The following is an 18,022-nucleotide window of genomic DNA, read 5'->3' on the forward strand; positions in this document are numbered from 1 at the left end:
CTACCTATATGTATGGCCCGTGGTGCACCATATTTGCCTCGGCACCGGTTTTGGGTAGCACCAGGTAGCCGTGCACGGAATACTTTAACATCAGCATCACACAAGCAATCAGCAAACTTTGCCGTTTCGGAAATGCCTTTACCGTGGCCAGAAAGCCAAAACCCGCCACCGCTTGTATTTTGATTAATAAGCAGCATTGTTGACAAAAGACTTCCGGAATAAGAAGCCACCCTCCTCCGTTCAACAGCCTTGTCAATGAGAGCGGAGGAGCGGACAGAGGTTCAGGATACTCTCTTGCCCTTGCGGTGGGAAACTGTCCCAAAAGAGGGAAGAATCAGCAATGATCAACGGCAGGAGGATGCAGAAGGCGCTGGAAACCACTACATTACAGACACGAAATGTAGTCTCTAATTGAAAACGTGTCATGATGGGCTCTCCAATGGCAACACATTCCGGAATAGTCCCCCATTCGGATCTCCGGAGATGACTGCCAAAGAAGAGATGACCATGACAATGATTGAGTCACCAACGACACGATAGACTTCTCTGAAGCTTGAAAGTGGCAACAAGGATTTCTGGTGAGATGAGAATAGGGTAATATCAACAGCAGCAGAAAATGGTATCAAGGGAGTAGGATTCGTTATGAATAGGAACGTAGAGCAGAGAGTCCGTTTCTGTGAATATTTCAGTGCTGGGTTTGTTCTTATCAGAATCAGCAGCAAACCAATAACGACAACGATAGGTCAGGTATACATGCCGACGTCGTAAGCTGAAGATGAACATAGGGAAAGTATATGAGGATACTGAAGAGGTAATACAATACTAAAGGCATGATGGACTGGAATGCAGTTGTAGTGGAGGGAGTAGAAGAAACGATTGCAGGAGAATTGGGATTTGGGACAAGGAATGAGAGAGGAGAAAGGTTAATTGAGGTCTGTAATAAATTTCAGCTAGTAAATCCGAATATTCTGTTCAAGAATCATCAGAGGAGAAGGTATACTTGGAAAAGACCGAGTGATACGGGAAGATTTCTGTTGGATTACATCTTGGTCAGACAGAGATTTTAAAATCAGATACTGGGTTGTAATGCGTACCCTGGACATAGACTGAGACCAAAATTTAGTAGTTATGAAGACTAGGCTTAAATTTAAGATATGAGTCAAGAAGCCTCAATACGCAAAGAAGTGGGATACAGATGTACTATGAAATGATGCGATGCCCTTGAATTTCTCTAAGCAATAGATATAGCAATAACGAATAGCTCTGTAAGCAGTACAAAGTATCTCTAAAAAAGGGCAATCACAAAAGTTAAAAGAAGAACCGCAGGTACATAGAAGGTAACTGCAAAGCAACCATGGATAGGAGAGGAAATACTTCAGTTGATCGGTGGAAGAAGGGAGTACAATAATGTTGAGGGAAATTCAGGAGTACAGTAATAGAAGTCGCTGAGAAACGGAATAATTAGGGAGTTGAGTGAAGCTAAGACTAAATGGCAGCATGAATAGTGTGAAGAAATCTAAAAAACAATGAGCGTCGGAAAGACTGGCTCAGCATATAGAAAAGCCAAAACAACCTTCTATGAAATTAAAAGCAGGGTAGTAACATAAAGAGGTTAGCTAGAAATCCACTGTTAAATGTAGAGGAAAGGAAAGAGTGGAAACAGTACAATGAAGGTCTCTGTGAGGGGGAATACTTGTCTGATATGATAGAAGAAGAAACAGGAATCCATTTACGAGAGATAGTTGATCCTTTGGAGGACTTAAGATCAAATAAGGCGGAAGGGATGGATAACATTCCCTAAGAATTTCTAAAATCACTGGGGGAAGCGGTAAAGAAACGATTATTCACGTTGGTGTGAAGAATGTATGAGTTTGCCGACATACGATATGATTTACGTAAAATAATCATCCACACAATTCCGAAGACTGCAAGGGCTGACAAATGAGAAAATTATTGCACAATGAGTTTAGAAGCTCATACATCCAAATTGGTGACAAAAGTAATATACAGAACAACGGAAAATAAAATTGAGGATGTGTTACATGACTATCACTTTGGATTTAGGATAGGTGAAAGCACCAGAGAGGCAATTCTAACGTTCCGGTTGATAATGCAGGCAAGACTAAAAAAATCATGACACTTTGATAGGATTTGTCGACCTGGCAAAAGCGTTCGAAATGTTCAGTGGTGTAAGATATTCGAAATTTTGGGAAAAAACGGGTACGCTATCGGGAGAGGCGGGTAATATACAATACCAGGACAAAGGGGGGTTAATAAGAGTGGACGCCAAAGAACCAAGTGCTCAAATTGAAAAAAGGGTCGAAAACACGGATGTAGTCTTTCGCCCAGTCTTACGGCCCTACTCTTCAATCTGTACATCGAAGAATGAGTGATGGAAATAAAAGAAAGGTTCAGCAGTGAAACTAAAATTCAAAGTGAAAGAATATCAATGAACGGTTCACTGATGAAATTGCTATCCTGAGTGAAAGTGAAGCAGAAAGAAATGATCTGCTGAGTGGAATGAACAGTCAAAAGAGTACACAGAATGGATTGAGAGTAAATCGAAAAATAAACGAAGGTAATGAGGAGTAGTAGAAATGAGAACAGCGGAAAACATAACATCAGTTTTGGTTGTCACGAAGTAGATTAAGTTAAGGTATTCTACTACAGATGCAGCAAAATAACCAATGACGGACAGAACAAGGAGGACATCAAAAGGAGACTAGCACTGGAAAAAAGGGCATTCAAGGGCATTCCTGGCCAAGAAAAATCTATTAGTGTAAAACACAGGCCTTAATGCGAGGAAGAAAATTCTGAGAATTTTGCCTGGAGCACAGCGTTGTATGCCGGCCAGAGTGGCCGAGCGGTTCTAGGCGATTCAGTCTGGTACCGCGCGACCTGCCTCGGGCGTGGATGTGTGTGGTGTCCTTAGGTTAGTTAGGTTTAAGTAGTTCTAAGTTCTAGGGGACTGATGACAACATGCTCAGAGCCATTTGAACCACAGCTTTGTATGGTAGTGAAATATGGATTGTGAGAAAACTGTAACAAAAGAGAGTCGAAGAATTTGAGATGTGGTGCTACAGAAGAATGTTGAAAATTAGGTGGACTGATAAGGCAAGGAATGAGGAGGTTGAATGCTGAATCAAATATGAAGTGATATGGGAAAAACTCTAGCAACGAAAAAGGACAGGAAGATATTACATCTGTTAAGGCAGCAGGGAATGACTTTGATGGTACTAGAGGAAGTTGTAGGGAGAATAAGCTGTAGATGAATACAGAGATTGGAATACAACTAGCAAATAATTGAGGACGTAAATTACAAGTGCTACACTGCGATGAAGGAGTTGGTACACAAGAGGAAATTGTGGTGGACCGCATCAAATCAGTCTGAGGACTGATGACTCAAAACAAAAATGCTTGGTTAATGACATCTCCTATTGATTTTCCGGTGCTGAAACGGAATTGGTATTGGCTCACGCCTCTCATAGCTCTGCGGGTTTGCAAGCGCTTACACAGTAGCTTTTCCTGGAACTTTGCTAGGGTGTTGTTGGGCGTATTGGCCTGTATGTCTTTGCATTTGAGGGACTCCTGTCTGCTGATTTTTTAATAATGAATGGTTCGGAGGTTTTCCATAACGTATGTACCCTGCCCAGCTGTAAGGCATCGTTCTGTTATGGAGTTAGGATCAGGGTGATCCGCGGTGCTACTTTTCCAGTGTTTTCGGAGTGGATACCATCTGGTCCTGGTACGGTTTTTGGTTTTGGGCTCTGAAATTGCTAACGCAATTTCTTCTTGTGCAAAAGGAAAGGTGGCAGTTGCGGTGCTGCAGTGCTGTGTGGCTTCTATATATCTTCTCTTAGTGTTGTATGATATTGTGTATCTGTATCGAATACTTCATCGGAGAGGAGTATATACAGCAGAAATTCCACTGTATTCCTCCACCTTCTCGTCATCGTGCCGTCATCCTATGTCAGTGTTACAAGAACTAGTGGGGTAATTTTCTTCTCTGCTAGTATTTTGTATAGTTCGCCGCCCCCCCCATCCCATATACTTTGCTCTGTTCATGTTGTGACAAGTCATTCCCATTGTGGTTTAGGAGTCGGTCCGTATGAGTCTTAGGCTTCAAGTCCTATGCGTCTGTCTGTCTCTGGAATCCACCTTTGATGGAATTTTCGTTTGCTTCTGGCGTCTTGTTTGAGTCCCGTGAGTTCGTTGGTTCATGGTGAGCGTTTTGTGTTCTTTGCCATCAGTGCGTATGTGTTTTGTGCATGTTATTTTACCTGTGTTAGTTTGTGTGCTCTCTAATCGATACCTCCATTGATGTTTTCTAGACTGTGTTTTGGATGATTATCGTTAACCCTTTCAAATCTGCTTTGTGGAACAAGTGTCGGGTGTGTGATTTGGTAATTGTGTTCTGAGGGTGAGTTAGTGTGTACGCTATGACATTGTGGTAACTACTGATAATATTGTCGTGTACGGTCCAGTTTGTTAGATAATCCATTGCTGCATTATTTTCTAGCGTAAAGTCAATATTACTGGTCGTAGCATCGAACCCTGCTACTGTTGGAATAGGTACCACTGTGTTCATTACATGTAACTGTGTTTCTGGTATTAGGTAGATGATTACACATCAGTAGTGGGGCAACCTTCACGTCACCCCAATCTCCATTGTTGCCAAATTTATTCAAGATGGCGGCGATGACGTCATCCAAGATGGCAGCATGTAATACTTGGCAACAGCGCATGACGTTATCCAAGATGGCAGCTTTTGGCGGTAAAATAGGCCAATTGTGCTATGTTCACTAACCTAACCTCAAGAATAAATGGCAGGAATTTTGAATTTTGGCGGGAAAATAAACCAATTGGGCTATGTCCACTAACCTATGCCTCCAGAAGAAAAAAATGGCGCTAAGTTTGAATTCCAACACATTAATGCATGCAAAAACCATACTTGCCTTTATTATTATTGATTATCATTTATTAACATTCATTATCATTTATTATTATTTATTATCATTTATTATTATTTAATATTATTGACCTGCCTCCACTAGAAAATTCCCCCCAAATTCAAATTCCAACACGTTAATGGCTGTAAAACCTTACTTTTGTTAATTATTATTAATTATTATTCATTATCATTTATTAACATTCATTATCATTCATTGTCATTTATTATCATTCATTATCATTTATTATCATTCATTATCATTTACTATTATTTGTTATTATAGGCCTACCTCCACCAGAAAATTGGGTCAAATTGAAATTCCAACACGATAATGTTTCCAAAACTGTACTTCCATTTATTATTATCATTTATTATTTATTCAAGATGTCCGATTTTCTCGGCGAGAAAGCCATTTGCCTTGCATCTAAAACAAAAATCTATCACAAGTTCAAATCCCAACACCATAATTGATCACACGTACGAACTTTCTCCATCATGTATCCTTTTTCACTGGTAGCCTATCATAATCACATCAAATAATAAACTGAACTTATAGTAATGTAAGTCACATCCTTTGATTTTGCAGGGGGGAAAGGACTGAAGGCTTTATTTCAAGCAGTACAGTCATCACTTGTTCTCCAACACAGTTAGCACACGCATCTTTGATATAACAGTGCAGTCGCCACGACGTCCGCGCTCCAGCTGAATTAGTTCAAATCCCCGCCACCCCCTGGCCAGTGCGCAGAGACACTGCCAATGCCTGTCACGTGAGGCGGCCGGTCACTCACGCTGGACTGCCGGTATGCTGGGGGCGAGCCCAGCCATCGTTCCCACGTCGTAAACATGTATTTGCTGGACACGCTGGAACTCGCCGAGTTTGACGTCACAGCGGTCCCTCGTCCGCTCACCACGTGTATTCGTCGCCTCCGCAGGTTTTCCGCCAAAATTGCTTGCCTCGGAGCTGAACCACACGCCTTCGGCGCCAAAGTTGGTTTCCTGGGCACGTTCAAACCTATCAATGCCGACCGCTCACCGTCCACCATGTGTCCTTGTGCAAGCGAGAACGCAGTGCTACACTTTTAGTGGCCAAGTTTTCTCGACAGTGGAATCCGTCATGACTATATAAAAGCATGTTAGGTCCGCACTAGAACACTCGCTAATTTACTCTCTCTCGCGCGTGCATAATAACAGTACAATCGCTGCGCCGCCGGCCTTGCTTACATCACACAGCCTCCATACACATGATGGACGTAGTCTTCTGTAAATACCTAAGTACTTAATTCCAGTTCGTTTTTAATCACATTAAATCAATTTTCAATTTCATATACATATGCAAAGGTGTTCAACTACCTAATTTCAACTACTTTTCGAGGACCAGGCAGCCACCTCTGCCTAGAAACCAGCGCCAAGTTTGAAATCTTCCAGTAAACAAAGCTCAATTGCGCTCCCGCCACCAACCTAAGAAAATTGTTGCAAACAATCACTTTTATTTAGTCGTGGAGTATACTTGTCACAAAACGCCCGCAATAATCCGACTGTAGTCATCTGACAGGCCACAAACATGTAAACAACTCCTAATTTCATCACACAATAGCAAACAGCTCTTAAATACTGCAGTACACAGTATCAGCAGACGAGCTCTGTACTCATAAACTCTCCAAATAAAGCACTGCACAGTGCACATACATGCTCGCAAAATAGTGCAACAGACGCGCCCAAACACCCCCAGCTGCCAAACCGACCAAAAGTCTCTGCTCGGCCTCCCCCCAAACATGACCTCAACACACTCGCATTCGCACCTAACACCGCATGAACTGATATCGCCTATGCGCCTTAGATTACCATGGCCGTGCACGCGTTTGGTCGGTGGGGGGGGGGGGGGGGGGTTCCAGAGTCTCCAGTCAAGTTCAGCTTCCGAGCGCTCGTGACAACCGACCAGAAATGGCACTCTCTTCTGACACATGTCAAAGCTGCGTTGTTCTTCTCATGTATAGCTCTGGCGTCTCAGCTCCGGACTTGCCTTCACGTCTATTGCCAGAATAGCTCACAGCTCGTTGACACACATGATTAACGCTACCGGGGAAACATTTAATACTCATATGCAACCGAGATGGTGACGCAAAACCAATCACTCTGATCTGTGCTGCAGGCGCTTGTAATCATTGAGAACAATTTATTAATTTTTTCGAACAACTTATTTAACCAGACTGTCTATCTATCACACTATCACACATCACCCACCCAGATGTGCCCTGGGCCATGTTGCACAGCCCACAAACACGAACCTAATAATAATTTCAGTACACACTATAGCAAACTGCTACTAAATAATTCCTCACACAGATGTATAGATACGCTCAGTACTCGTAAACTATCCTAATAACGCATAGCAGAGCCTGCAGATCCGCTCGCAAAATAACTCAGCAGACGTGCGCAGGTACCCCCCCCCCCCCCCCCCGCCCACCCCACTCCGCACCCTGCCCACAGGATCGTGAAGTCACCCATCCATCTGATTTCAGACCTCGCACAGCCCCTGGTCGGCTTCCGCAATCGTGTGTTGGCGCAGTCAACGCGCTCGTCAGCGGTCAAAGCACACACATACGTCCGTCCAGGACCGTGAACCGTCACAATCCTGAGCCGCGACCACCAAACGCAGGCGAACGTCAACTTTATATCAACGTAGCATAATTCCAAAGCGCAGCCTCCATACGCTAGACACATCATAGCAGCACATGTCTTTACCTCCTATGACACAGTAGCACACTGCGCATTGCTCCTGACATGACATTACACGGCCCTTTAACTAAACCTAACCACACATCCCTGCTCTCGCCTCGTCGCATGACGAGCCATCTGAAACCTTCTCAGTATTATTCTTACTTTAAAACATTTAAAAAAAAGATCTAATTTACACAAACGTCCTCAGCCCTATCTTGACACTCGTATATCACCCCACAAACCATGTCCATCAATCAATTTACCATTCTCATACCCTCTTTTCGAATTACAAACGTAGCCTCTATCTAAAGACCAATCAACTCATCTTTCTCGCACTTTCAACAGTAAAATTAATTTTACACACACCCAAAAATACCAAACGCCATTAAAGCTTCGAACTTTATACACAGCATCAAGCATATACGACACTCACACCAATATTCAAAGCCTGGTCCATATTTACCACCTCCACCTTGAATTAAATATTATTACCATTGCCGCAACATTCTGCCAGCGCTCGAATTGTACCTGTTCTTCCGCTCTTAACTGTTGTCACTACCGGTCAAATATCACTATCTATAGATTACACAAATTTCCACATAAAGAAAATCTCGCCCTTCCGTTTAGAGACTCCAATATCCGAACACATAGCATCATTCAACTATCACTTGCTCTTATCTAATAACTCATCCATCAGGTCTGGGGGCAAGGTCACCCATTTCTTTCTTTCTTTCTTTCTTTCAGCAGCAGACAGCTATTTTTTTTACAGTGGTAGCTAAATTGCGCCTTCAACTTAACATCACCATTCGCGAAACATATCTTCAAATACATAAACACTCTTATCAATTACACAGCAGTCCCGCTGAGGACATGAGCTTCAATATTACAGTTCTTAATCCAATAACCACCGAAACCAGTACTAAATGCTCTAACTAATCCCATAGCGCCTTACAAAGCGAGCAACCAAGCGCCACCAGCGGCACGTCAAAGCCACATAGCTGTACATCTAAACAGCCGTCCACTGAGCCCCCAGGACCATCATGCTGAAGTGGGTTCTCCCTATACCTGCTCTCCAGCTATTGTCTAACGACATACAGTGCACAAATGGATTCCTGAATAGCGCAGATCTCTATCTCCCCCTTGCATCTCCAACAGGATATGTAAACAGTGTCTCCCCCAGCCAGCGAACCCAACGCCATTCACCCTTCGCAGACAATTTCTGCTCACAATTCTTAAACACTCGCATATATGAAACCCTATTCACTCCTGCCAAAACTCACTTAATAATAAAAAAGCATTCTCCCTTTCTAAGCATAGATGAGTATACATTTATCTTCACCCATCTGATATCTACAATTTAAGTCGGAGAAAGACATATCTATTACCTTCTGCAAAATGTCTATAAACAGAACGATCTCAGTTACTACAACAGAACCTTGTTTTGATCATTCACTGGAAATGAGCGCAATGTTGTACACCTCAAACTAGGTACATGTACAACAGCTCCTCAACACCCTATCATCTTTATCCTCTACCACCAAACAGTGAAAAGGTCATGAAGGCACCAATGCGATCCACTTCCACTGCGGACAAACGGAATTCACAATACTCTCCCTGAATATCTCAGAGTGCGACCATCCAAGAATTCCTAACATCTCGCCAAGTCCGACACTTCAAACTACAGATGCCTATATGAACAAGATCATATTAAATATACACATGCTGCAGAGACCCCTTTAAAGTTTGATCACCCATACTCTAAGCAAATGAGAAGCTGCCTCTGGCTCTTGTTCAAACAGTGTTTTGTAACAAGCTTTTGCACACTGTCGAGCATTTCTCTTTCTGCCACGACTTCGAAGTCAGTGTCTGATTCTAAACAGACATTAACAGGAACTGATGCACGGCCTCTCACAGGAAACTATATCTTGCACCTTGTAAATCATATTCCTACAGTCGATAGCATAACATTGAATGATTTTAAATAAATGACAGCCAAAATACAAGGAAACTAGAAGAGCATGGTGGCCATGTAGCTACTTCCATCGAAAGTGATGGACCACCTCTACATTTAAACTCATATGTCGCAGTGACCGAATAGTTTATAACTCTGTCTTCCATTTGTAGTGATTGGCCAATTTTGCACACAAGTACGGGATCACAGATTTCGGCGCTAGCAACCACAGACGTTGCAGTGCATCAACCAAAATTTGTCCCCCAACTTAAGCAAGCATTGTCAGTCAATGATTATATTGTACCCAATGCACAGATGCGTTCTCGCTCGCACAGGGACACGTGGTGGACGGTGAGTGGTAGGCATCGACAGGTTTGAACGTGCCCAGGAAACCAACTTTGGCGCCAAAAGTGTAGCAGGGAACGGCCGACCGTTGTGTGATTCAGCTCCGAGGCAAACAATTTTGGCGGGAAACGTGTGGAGGCGACGAATACATGTGGTGAGCGGACAAGGGGCCGATGTGACGTCAAACTCGGCAAGTTCCAGCGTGTCCAGCGAAAACATGTTTACGACGTGGGAGCGATCGCTGGGCTCACACCCAGCATACCGCCAGTCCAGCGCGAGTGGCCGGCCGCCTCACGTGACAGGCATCGGCAGTATCTCTGCGCGCTGGCCAGGGGGTGGCGAGGATTTGAACTAATTCAGTTGGAGCGCAGACGTCGTGGGGACTGCACTGCGATATCAAAGATGTGTGTGCTGACTGTGTTGGAGAACAAGTGAAGACCGTACGGCTTGAAATAAAGTCTTCAGTCCCTTCCCCCCTGCAAAATCAAAGGATGCGATTATAATAGGCTACCAGTGAAAAAGGATACGTGACAGAGAAAGTTCGTACGTGTGATAAATTATGGTGCTGGGACTTGAACTTGTGATAGAATTTTGTTATTGATGTAAGGAAAATGGCTTTCTCTCCAAGAAAATTGGACATCTTGAATAAATAATAAATGATAATAATAAATATAAGTACAGATTTCAAGACCTTATCGTGTTGGAATTTCAATTTGACCCAATTTTCTAGTGGAAGTAGCCCTATAATAATAAATAATAATAAATGATAAAGAATGATAATAAATGATAATGTATGATAATAAATGACAATGAATGATAATGAATGTTAATAAATGATAATGAATAATAATGAACAAAAGTAAGGTTTTCAGCCATTATCGTGTTGGAATTTGAATTTGGGGGGAATTTTCCAGTGAAGGCCGGTCAATAACAATAAATAATAATAAATGATAATAAATAATAATAATAAATTATAATGAATGTTAGTAAATGATAATCAATAATAATAAAGACAAGTACAGTTTTTGCATGCATTAATGTGTTGGAATTCAAACTTCCTGCCATTTTTTCCTTCTGTTAGTGGACGTAGCCCAACTGGCCTATTTTCCTGCCAAAATTCAAAATTCCCACCATATTTTCTTGAGGTTAGGTTAGTGGACGTAGCACAATTGGCATATTTTCCCACCAAATGCCGCCATCTTGGCTGATGTCATGCACTGTTGCCAAGTCTACATGCCGCCATGTTGGATGACGTCACCAACGCCATCTTGAATAAATTTGGCAACAATGGAGAGTGGGGTGACACGAAGGTTGCCCCACTACTTACGTCCTCAGTCATCTGTTCTGTTTCAGTTCCAGATGGTGGATATTGAATTAATGTCAGTTGTCACAAATTATTTGTCTCTGATATTGTCTGTGTAAGAGTTATTTTATGACTTTATTGGGCATACATGGACGCAACCACCAATATAACGTTCACACTTGTTATCTCTATGGTAACTAAATGTTGACTGCATAACTGCTTTACCTTAATTATGTTGTACATTCTATTCAAAAATACTGTTGCAGCCTTACAATTATAGCTGCCTGTTATTATGGCAGGATATTTTGTTAGACATATTAGTTTCCCATATGTATTATAGGAATCTTGTAAGCACATGATGTCTGCCTGCAAGTCTTGTGCTATTTTCGGGAGTTTTTTGCATTACTTTGTAAGATATTCATTTTACTCTATGTGTTCTGGGTGTTTTAATATGGACAAACCATTTACTACTACCTGTCTGTGAGCAACTTTGGATGACACAGTCTAAGTAATGTCCGTTACCCCGTTTGCAATATCCTTGTTTTTTCTCTAGGCAACTTATAAGTAAGTTAAATTCTAAATTATGGTAATCAGGTGTATCTGGCTTCTTGCTGGTGTTAGTTTCTGTTGCGATTTTTGCGTTGGTCGCTAATTGGAATATACTTTAAGATTTTTCGGGATATCGCATCATTACATTTCATTTTGTCATACACTTCTTATCATCTATGTCCTCCATATTGGAACTGGGACAGAGCTGACATTGAAATGGACCCACAAAATTCATATGGAGGAGTATCTGTAAATCAGGGAGATGGTTCATGACATGTGGCCACATGTGTATAATCATTTTCAGTTGAAAAATAGGACCACAAATCTGCCGCATGAAAGGTAACACATGTGGGCGCAGGATGGTCTTGGAGTACCACTGTGCTGTCACAGTTCCCTCAGTCACTGCCGACGGTGACGTCAAGCCACGGTTAGTCAATTAGGTGCGTGTTACCTAGATCATCTGAATGATTCCTGTATCGAAATGATGTGTAGTGAGTCAGTTTACGGGATACGTACACATTTTTTGTGCTGACATTAATGAACAAATTACTTTTACCTTGCTCGTGCAATTAAAAATCAAACTGATTATCCATTAAGCCAGGAGTAACACCGCTCTCCAGATCATTTGAAGAAAGAGGTGTCTCCACAAGTCGCCACCATACTCGCCAACTGTAATGCCGAACCGCGATTCATTTCTGAACACTGAGCGACGCCCTTCACCTACAGTACAAGTCTCTCGCTCACGACAGCAGTCCGAAGACAGGGGTCTGTCTAGGGGTGTTGAAGGAGGCGTATGCGTTCGATGGAAAATCGCTAGTGCGGCTCCTGCTAGCCGCGCACCAATTGTGCACAGATTGTTCTATGGAGTCCAGTACTTCTTCTACAATAGCAGGTGCAGATATGAATGGGTAACGATATGCTTGCTGCATAACACAATGTTCGTCCCTTGTGGTCGACGGGAACTTTAATGACTAATATGCCTTCCCTCATGTTCCCTTGTAGTCCAACGTAAGGCCACTGTCACGTAAGAATGCCCCATGGATCTGGATATTGCACTTTTCGACTAGACTCCCAAATTATGATCCACAGTGAGGCATCTTTGAAACTCTACTAGGTGCTGATAATGCTGTTTCACACGAATAGACGGCATCCCTTCATCCTTCATAGCGATTACTCAACGTCCGACGATGTTTGGACCCCTTATGCATCCTACACACCTGGTAACAAAACTCAACATGAAAAACACTTATGAAGTCTACTGGCCGTTCCACTGGTCACAGAGAATTACAACTCTGATCATTCACACACCCGACGATGACGTACGAAGTTATATTGACATCCAACGATGTCTTGTGCATACTTAACCTTTCTGGTAGGCAGGATACTACCAACCTGTTTCTACAATATGTCTACAGATTTCTATTATGTTACACTCAGACTCTACTTTCTGAAGCACCTAATGCAGAACACATGAAGTTCAGCAAATTGTCCAGGGGAGTGACTCGTAACACGCGGAGAGATATTCTGGCTTTATCCTGTGCAGTTATCTAACGCTAGCTACTCTTAACACCGTACATGAATTAGAATATATTTCACATCAGTTATAACAAATGTTGTATATCCTTGGACTACCGGTATCGGTCAGCAATAACCATCTTCAGATATGCAGCAAAACACAAATACAACTAGTGGATGTCTACACCTCAAAACAATAAAACACTTGACGAAGAAAAGTATTACTGACACGCATGTGAAAATTATGCACTTTAAATAGGACGAGGCACACCTGTTATACGTATAAAAGGATGTCTTAATACACTAGTGCCATGGTGGCATCGTCAAATGCAGAACACGAAATCAGCCGCAGCATCGTCACACATACACAAAATATGGTATGTACTAGAGTCATCTTGTTAGCAGAGCTACTGTTCAAAACAAACCTGTACAGTAGCCACAAAATGTTTGTGTCACAAGCTCGCCAGATGTCGCTGCTGTAGATGTACACATATTCTTCAATAATATATGATGCAAAATAAAAAGAAGAATACAATCTGTAAAGCCTGTGGTAGGTTATCCAGGTGTAAAAGTCATTACGGTAATAAAATGCAACAAATTAAGACACAACAAAAGTTTTATTGTTAAAAATGGCTCTGAGCACTATGGGACTCAACATCTTAGGTCATAAGTCCCCTAGAACTTAAAACTACTTAACCCTAACTAACCTAAGGACATCACACACACCCATGCCCTTGGCAGGATTCGAACCTGCGACCGTAGCAGTCCCGCGGTTCCGGACTGCAGCGCCAGAACCGCTAGACCACCGCGGCCGGCTATTGTTAAAAAGGATAAAGTTATGTGACATAAATTCAGATAACCTCTAGCGGCGAATTTAGGTGGAAATATAAAGGCACAAGTAATAAACAGCTGATGGAGTATAGAGAATAACATAAAAATTACAAAAACAAATAGCGAAAGAAGCCCATTGAATGAAAATAAACTGCAGCACATAATCAGCGACCACTGTTGCTGCTTCACCAGAATGCCACATAGGTGACAAGTACGAGTATTATTCACAGTTATTGTAATCAATTCTCTATCCTCCAAGGCCGTTACAATTGCCACACCCTGTTTTCAGTTTATATTTTACTTAGAGTTGTAAGGCGTTTTTAGCTTCAGAACCTAAAATTTCCTGAAACATTTTCCTACTTGCAGGGACACTTTACTGTGAAATTTCATCGAAATGATTGTCGTTCGTTCCTTATTGATTCCATTTTTCTGGGTAGTATGCGTCTGCCTGCTGTTTATTATACGTTTCTTTAGCCTACTGTAAGGATGCATGACGTCATTTACACAAAAGCCGTTAGTTATTGCAATTTGCTTTGAAATGCTGAGTTGTTCATGCATTTAGCTTTCTCCCAAAGGTAGACGAAGGACCCGATGAATATTGAGGCGAAGAGGGCTTTTTTATATCGTGGAGGATGGCATGAACTTGCGCTGATGATACAATTTGTACAAGTAGATTTTCTGAACATCGAAAACGTACGTTTATTGTCAGCTTAGTTAATAGGAAGGTCGAGGTAGCAAATGCAGCTCTCTTTTGAAACCTCCGAAGTGAGAGTTGTTTTTGATGCATGCTGCCAATTAATTGGGCAAATGCTTTGAGCTCACTCTATCAATAATAAAATGTCCTCACCATAACGTTTATAATACACAGTTCGTTCTTCTAACTGTGTAAACTTGGCAAAAAATTTGCATTCTAAATCGTTCACAAAAATTTCTGCTAAAGTAGCAGCTAGACTATTACCGATCCAAAACCCATCTTTTTGATAATATATTTTGTCACTGAGAGTAAAAGTATTGTAAGCTAAAACAAAATCTAAAAATTCAATTAGTTCTGTACACTCTGCAGTAGTGATCTTGCTGTTGGCTAGCAGATTACGTCTAATAATTTCGAGAGTTTCTTTTATCGTGTCATTACTGTAGAGGTTTTTTACATCCAAGGATGCTAATATTGCATTATCTGTTATATGTATACCCTTAATTGCACTTGCAAACTCAGAACTGTTTTTGACCCCAGAAGAAGCATTGATAGTGTGAACTGATTTTAATTTATTCTTGAGAAACCTCTTTAGTTTATTACATGGTGATGACATATTATTAACAATCGGCCGAACCGGATTGCCATCTTAGTGAATCTTGAGATCTAAGGTGGGGCAGTTTAGCATTCATCATTTTAAGCGATTTCTTCCCGTAATCGTTGAGAAGATATCGGAAGCTCTCTCTGCTTTTCTACGCAGAGTCTGAAACTTCTCAATTGGAGCTTTGTAATTTCTGTAATATGGTTTTCTGCAAAAAAAAATAAATAAATAAATAAATAAAAATAAAAATAAAAATAAATCCGTCTCCCTGCCGTATTTCACTTTTCTGTCGAATGATCATTTCTTTTTCTTTCTCTAACTTTGTAATGGGAATTTCTAAAGTACGGTTCACGTGATTCACAACTTAACAAGAACTCTTTTGACCTGATAAAACATTATTGACCTTACTCCAGAACATGACCGTTTTGGCGATCCAGAAGCTATGTTATATGGGCCTACTCATCTCCAGAGAGTTGAACATGAAACAATCGTCTATAAACATTATTATGACACTGTACTCTTTGCCGCGAAGAGCGACCGCCCAGTTTGAGGCGCCGTGTCACGGAATGCGTGGTCCCTCCCGCGGGAGGTTTGAGTCCTCCCTCGGGCATGGTTGTGTGTGTTGTTCTTAGCATAAGTTGGTTTAAGTTAGTTTAAGTAGTGTGTAAGTCTGGCGACCGACAACCTCAGCAGTTTGGTCCCTTAGGAATTCACACACACACACACACACACACACACACACACACACACACACACAACACACACACTGTACTCTTTCCACACTTGCGGCTTTCCAGAGATGACAATGCGCCACAGAATGGAACAATGCACGTAAAACGAGAGAACGCCCCATGAATGGTATGACTTGTTCAATCCCGAGACTTAAATGCCATCGAAGACGTGTGGGATGATTTACGGATGCATATCGCAGGGCATCCACATGCACCAACGACCATCCAGCAACTGTCATCCGCCCTGGTGGAGGATTGGAACGCTCTAATACGAGAACTCAATATCAACCATGTGGCAAGCACTGGCTCAAATGGCTCTGAGCACTATGGGACTTAACATCTGAGGTCATCAGTCCCCTAGAACTTAGAACTACTTGAACCTAACTAACCTAAGGACATCACTCACATCCATGCCCGAGGCAGGATTCGAAAATGCGACCGTAGCAGTCCCCCGGTTCCGGACGGAGCGCCTAGAACCGCTGGACCACCGCGGCCGGCGGCAAGCACTGGAGTATGTTGCAGACTGTGGTCATCACGCACACTATTAAGAGCCATGTCTCGGGTTTTGTAACGTCCAGGGCACTACCACAAGCACGATGACTTTAGTGTAATTATCGTCTTGGAATAAATGTGTCGTTTCTGTTCGTCCCACTGTGCACTTCTTTCAATTTCCTTCTGTGCTATAACAAAGAGGTTCTTTCGACGTATGGTCTAAGTTTCATAGAGCTGAGTCAGTTGGCAGGGACACAGCATAAGAAAATTACTTTCGTTGTTAGGTGCCGAGCACCTTTGTATGACATCACGTTCAGATAGAAGTAAGGACTAGAAAGGCGGTTGTTGAGATGGAGAGAGGAATTGACCTAGATAGGTTTGGCGTTTAGTTGGACCAAAACAGGTTTTAGAAACCTGGAAACTAGAAACATCAGAAACATGGATCTGCACTATTCTCCCCGAAAGTTAGTCTCCAGCTTCTTAACCTCATCATATGGATGTACTGATTAACAAGGTGTAGAGACACTTTTCTCAAACTAATCCAAAGATAAACGTCAATTTTGTGGCAGTTGAATATCTTTGAAACAACTAGCGAAAATATGAAGGTTGAATTCGATTTTACATGTAGTATACTGTCTATCTAATATTCTGGTAGATAAACTCGGTGCAATGTCAGCTGGAAAAAGTGAAAAACGTATTTTATCCATCCTCAGCAACTGTGGTTGTATATTACCAAATAATAAGCTACCAGTTGCCCTAAACAAATGTAAGTTCTTCGCAGGTTTCGGGACCTGGTGCCCTTCTTCAGAAGGTTATACCTATCGCATTGTGTTACTTATTGCTAATGTATTTTTTTAGGACCACGGTATTTTGCTATTTCATTTTACTGTTAATACAAATACTGCGATAGGCATAACGTTCTGAAGAAGGGGACTAAGTGCCAGGAACCGGTAAAGAAATAAGTTATTTTATGCAACTGATTGCTTACTATTTCGTTACACTTGATAACGAAGCTGTCAGCACCAGCGTCTCATTTTCCTTAATGCCCCTTCCCCTCTGGTCCCCTCCACCCCCCCCCCCCCCCATCCAGGACCACGTTATTCTGAAACATAACAAAACGCTTCTGAGGATGCCTAGCTGTCGCCGGCAGCGGGGCGCTGCAGCTATTGTATTGCAGTGCCTGTGGTTTTTTACAGACTGGGCTGGAGAGGCGGAAAGAGTCGAGTGCGGCGCCCCTGGCGGGCAGTGGCTGCACTACACCCTACGAGCCGCCGCTTTTGGATGACCCTTATCCTTTCGCTCTGGTACTACGGCTTCGTGTCCTCCAGGTACAGTGGACAGTTT

General features: G+C 42.2%; 1 protein-coding gene across 1 annotated transcript in view; it reads left to right on the forward strand.

Annotated features, from left to right (window-relative positions):
- The window catches only part of LOC124788865, a 159,843-nt gene that overhangs the window by 89,355 nt on the left and 52,466 nt on the right, over window positions 1-18,022 (forward strand). The window contains exon 3 of the mRNA XM_047256148.1: window positions 17,875-18,006. Within this exon, the coding sequence (XP_047112104.1) occupies window positions 17,875-18,006 (132 nt within the window). The remainder of the gene's footprint in view (window positions 1-17,874; window positions 18,007-18,022) is intronic.

This window comes from Schistocerca piceifrons, chromosome 3 (assembly GCF_021461385.2).
Source record: "Schistocerca piceifrons isolate TAMUIC-IGC-003096 chromosome 3, iqSchPice1.1, whole genome shotgun sequence".
NCBI classification, from domain to species: domain Eukaryota; kingdom Metazoa; phylum Arthropoda; class Insecta; order Orthoptera; family Acrididae; genus Schistocerca; species Schistocerca piceifrons.